The sequence below is a fragment of the Melitaea cinxia genome, chromosome Z (genome assembly GCF_905220565.1).
Source record: "Melitaea cinxia chromosome Z, ilMelCinx1.1, whole genome shotgun sequence".
In the NCBI taxonomy this organism is placed as follows: Eukaryota; Metazoa; Arthropoda; class Insecta; order Lepidoptera; family Nymphalidae; genus Melitaea; species Melitaea cinxia.
The window spans coordinates 14,051,256-14,056,342 of record NC_059424.1 but is presented as its reverse complement, the minus strand read 5'-3'; the positions used below and the strand labels follow the sequence as shown (position 1 = coordinate 14,056,342).

General features: G+C 33.8%; 1 protein-coding gene across 1 annotated transcript; it reads left to right on the top strand.

Moving 5' to 3' along the window:
* Nucleotides 1-318: 318 nt before the first annotated feature.
* LOC123668833 lies at nt 319-912 on the top strand. The gene has a single exon (XM_045602525.1). The coding sequence runs from the start codon at nt 319-321 to the stop codon at nt 910-912; it is 594 nt and encodes a 197-aa protein (XP_045458481.1).
* Nucleotides 913-5,087: the final 4,175 nt, after the last annotated feature.

Genomic DNA, 5,087 nt, shown 5'->3' with positions numbered 1-5,087 from the left:
TTGAGCCGTACTCGAATCAAGCACTTCTCTTTTCCTTCTGTCATTTGCAATTTTGTAAATATTTTTATATGATACTATCTACTGTTCGCGGCCTCGCTCGCGTAAAAATTGATTATATTAACAAAAATGTGCTATTATATAGGCTACATTTTAAGTCGGATAAAGTTCATATCTGTGCACATTTCATTAAAATCGGTATAGTAGTTTCAGAATTTAGGGTGGACAAACATCGTGACCCGAGATATTTGTATAGTTGTACAAATAAGGAAGTCTAGTACGTCTATTAACTTTAAATTTATTATAAATAATGCTTTTAGAATGATTTGCCAACGATGTCAGAAGTTTTTACGTAGTTGCGAAGGTATCAAATGCGATATGTGCGAATCTAGATTTCATATTAAATGTATCGGAGGGAATCCAAAAAAATTCGACCTTGAATGCGGAGATAGGAAATATTATTGGACTTGTGCCACGTGTCAAAAACCTGTTTCCAAAAATGACGCTGAAAGCATTAAAATAGAAACAATAACTAACGCTATAAACACATTGATGGAAAAGTTTGAAGTTGTTAATAAAATCCAGTTACCGAAACTAAATAACGATTTGCTACTAATAAAATCTGTAACTGACAGAATTATAACGCAAAATCAGAATATACTCTTAAAACTTGAAGAATTAAAGGCTAAACAATGTGCTGATCAATTAAAGAATAACTCGAAAAACAAATATCAGAAAAGAAACGTCAATTTATCACCAAGACCAAATCGGCATGATGAAAAACCTCTGATTTTGAGTCCAGATAAAATCGTCAGGTATAGGACACGTAGGCGATCATATCCAGTTATTAAAATGTTACTTCAACTAAACCGAAAGCTAAATCACGGAAGATCACAAAAGAGAAAAACAAATTAATTTTAAACCTTTTAATATTTGGCTATAAATTTATTAATATTAGATATAAAAAATAACCAATAAATATTTTTTAGTTTTATTTCCAAAAAATATAAGCAAAAGGTATTGTATTTAATAGATTGATTTTATTACGTTTTTTTTTTTAGATTTGTTCTTTATTATATAGATAATTACATTTTCTACCTACACAAATAGAACTTCACATTTATTCTTGGTGAAGCACATTATAAACTGGTTTAATTTTTTTGTACTTTTATGAATAATATTTCATAAAAATACCGGATATGTAAAAACATTAATGGAGATACAATACTATAGCAATGAGTCAAAATTAGCCGATTGTCTCTTTCTAAAAGGTCCATCGTCGTCGGAAAATATTGTGAGAAATGTTAGAAAGTAGAAAATGATTAACCAGAAAATTAAAGTAGTGTTAAGACAGACAGAGAACAAATAATAATTGTGTTTGATCGCAAACGAAAAATAAAATCGACTTCATCGACTACATCGACGAGTAATACAACGTAAGAAGACGAAAAAAATAATAGTCCAGCAAATACGAACTATTAAAGATTACTCAAAAAGTAATTATCAGATCTTAATATAATGGGACTACAAGACAAGCATTAGCTTTCGGTTAAAACAAGAATTATCAAAAGGTTTTGACATCGGAAAGTTTATAAATATACTAGCTGTTCCCGCGGGTCACATCAACACAAGGCGGCAATGCGTTTGCGTTGCTTCTTGTAATGCAGGAGTTAATTGGTTACGGTAACCGCTTACCATCATGTGGGCCGTACGCTTGTTTGCGAACTTTATAGCGTTTATGACATCATTTTCATTGTAATGAATGAGAATGCCTTGCAGAATTTAATTTAATTTTAACTTTATATTATTAATTTCACATTAATTAATACTTGTACTAGGAATCGCAATAGAAATTGTATAATACCAATTTAATACATATACAATTTCTATTACGAATGTTCGTAAACACTTGATCGCATTTGGTTCCGTTATAGACTGATAAATCAATCTAATTAACATACTAAGTACTTATTTGTTCAATGTTATCTTCTATATATAAAAGCGAAAGGTCACTCACTCATCACGAAATCTCCGAAACTATAACACCTACAAACTTGAAATTTGGCAGGTAGGCTCCTTATAAGACGTAGGCATTCGCTAAGAACGGATTTTACGAAACATCGACCCCTAAGGGGGTAAAACGGGGGTTGGAAGTTTGTATGAAAGTCCTATGTTTTTGAAGTAAGAGAGTTGAAATTTAAAATGTAAGCTCTATAGATGGTGAGAAGGTGTCTAAATAATGTATGTTTAGAAATTAACTCCCTTTTGGAGTTAAAACGGGGGATGGTAGGTTGACTCACTAATAACAAAATCTCCAAAACTATAACAGCTACAAACTTGAAATTTTGCAGATAAGTTTCTTATAAGGCGTAAATATCGGATGGACGGATTTTACGAAACTCGACCCCTAAGGGGGTAAAACGGGGGTTGGAAGTTTGTATGAAAATCCTATGTTTTTGAAGTAAGAGAGTTGAAATTTAAAATGTAAGCTCTATAGATGGTGAAAAGGTATCCAAATAATGTATCTTTAGAAATCAACTCCCTTTTGGGGTTAAAACGGGGGATGGTAGGTTGACTCACTGATAACGAAATCTCCAAAACTATAACAGCTACAAACTTGAAATTTTGCAGATAAGTTTCTTATAAGGCGTAAATATCCGCTGGAATGGATTTTACGAAACTCGACCCCTAAGGTGATAAAACGGGGGTTTGGTAGTTTGTATGAAAGCCCTATGTTTTTGAAGGAAGAGACTTGAAATTTAAAATTTATGCTTTATACATGGTGAGAAGGTGTCCAAATAGGTAATGTATCTTTAGAAATCAACTCCCTTTTGGGGTTAAAACGGGGGATGGTAGGTTGACTCACTCATCACGAAATCTCCGAAACTATAACACCTACAAACTTGAAATTTGGCAAATAGGTTTCTTATAGGGCGTAAACATCCGCTGAGAACGAATTTTACGAAACTCAACCTCTAAAGCGATAAAACAGGGGTTGGAAGTTTGTATAAAAGTCCTATGTTTTTGAAGTAAGAGACTTGAAATTTAAAATGTATGCTCTATAGATGGTGAGGAAGTGTCCAAAGAATACATCGTAATCTACATATACATAAAAAAAAGGTCACTGACTCATCACGAGAACTCAAAAACCGCTGGATGGTCCATCCATCCAAGATGGATAAAAATGAAATTTGGCAGGGAGGTAGATTATAGTTATTAGACGTCCGCTAAGAACGAATTTTGCGATATTCCACCGCTAAGGGGGTTTATTTGGGGTGATAGTTTGTATGAAATATATTCAGCAGCTATAAGTTCACCTGATAGGTTATTTATACTGCAGCCTGAAAATAAAACTAAAAATGTGGTGTATAGAGAGGTTTTATAAAAATAAATATTAAATTATACTAAATTGTGCCTGTGAAAAAGTTACTCAGAGTGATAATTCAAGTGACTGAAATAAAAAAATAATTTGCGTTAAGCATCTTAATAGTAATGCATATCTTCATTACCACGCGGACGTAGTCGCGGACAACAGTTAGTGTATTATAAAACAAAGTCTTCAAAAGCGTATGTGATCGATTCCCTCAAAATCTACTGAACGGATTTTCATGCATCGGATTTCACCAATGGAGAGAGGGCTTCAAGAGGAAGGTTTACGGAACGGCTAAGCCGATTTTGATGAGAGTTTCACTTGAAGTTTGCGGGGAAAACTTTGTGACAAACTGATTTCAACGCGGGCGAAGCCGCGGGCACAGCTAGTATTGTTATATAGATAAGTTCTATGGGTTCACCGAACGAATATTCAAATATGTGAATAGAATATAAAATTATAGACAACTTCAAGGTCGACAACAATTTGGTTACGTGAGGCGTCGAAGGTTTTCCTATAACGATTTTATGTAGCCATTGTAATAACATCGATAGCCAATAAGAATACACAAATACTTTTATAATATTATATATACTAGTCGCCCAGTGGTCGAAATTCACGCATGATTAAAATTTTAAATAGCAAAATAAACAAACAATTCGCTTTCGTTTCGCAAAAACGCATCAGCCTGTAAAATCCCACTGCTGGGTATAGACCTCTTTTCCCATGTAGGAGAAACACCCAGACCACGGGAAACTTATACATGGCATACAAATGTTGTCATGTGCGGCGATCGAACCAGGGCTGTGACCGGTGCGCCAACGCTTCGTCTATATCAAAGATATGGTCAATCGAAAAATCAAATTTTAGTCTCGGTTTAATTACGCAGGTCATACTAAAACGAACTTGAGATGCAAACTGGGTTACATTACATTAGTAGAGGTTAGCAACAAAAAGTGACATTTACAGTTTTTAATTTTTTGAGTAAATTAAGAAAATAAATTTTATTATTTAAATTTCTTGCCCTAATTTAGGGCATGGAACTGGGAAATCCTGGTACCGAAAGAACCGGTATTTCCCGGTTCTTAGGTCAATTAAATCGAACAGGAAAATCAAATTTCAGTCTCGGTTTATTGTGTACTTTCGGAAATTTTATTTTACTTATTCAATTCATACTAAAGCGATCAAGAGATGTAAACTAGGTTTCCTAGTGATGATATTACTTTGGAGAGATCGTAAATGGTTTCAATGTGATAAGAGCTTTACGTCAGACCCAATCAAAGGTCTTTCATATAATATTATTATTAGCGATTGCCATAACATCTCCGTTATTTTTAGTGGCGATGGCACGCCGGCGTTAATCACAATTAAACCCTACGGTACTATATCAATGGTGTTTTCAACTGAATAATTGTGTTTGCTCGCAAACGAAAAAAAACCGACTTCAATTACATCGACGAGTAGTACAACGTAGATCGACGAAAAAATAGTCAAGTAACTGCGCGTTATCAAAGATTACTCAAAAATTAGTTATCAGATCTCAATAAAATTTATATGTGACTACATGACAAACATCAGCTTTCGATTAAATTAAAAATTATTAAAATACACCCAGTAAAAAGTTATTGCGGATTTTCAAGAAGTTCCCTCGATTTCTCTGGGATCCCATCATTAGATCCTGGTTTCCTTATCATGGTACCAAACTAGGGATATCCCCTTT

Coding starts and splice junctions, on each gene's coding strand:
- LOC123668833 (XM_045602525.1), top strand. CDS start 319: ATGATTTGCCAACGATGTCAGAAGTTTTTACGTAGTTGCGAAGGTATC.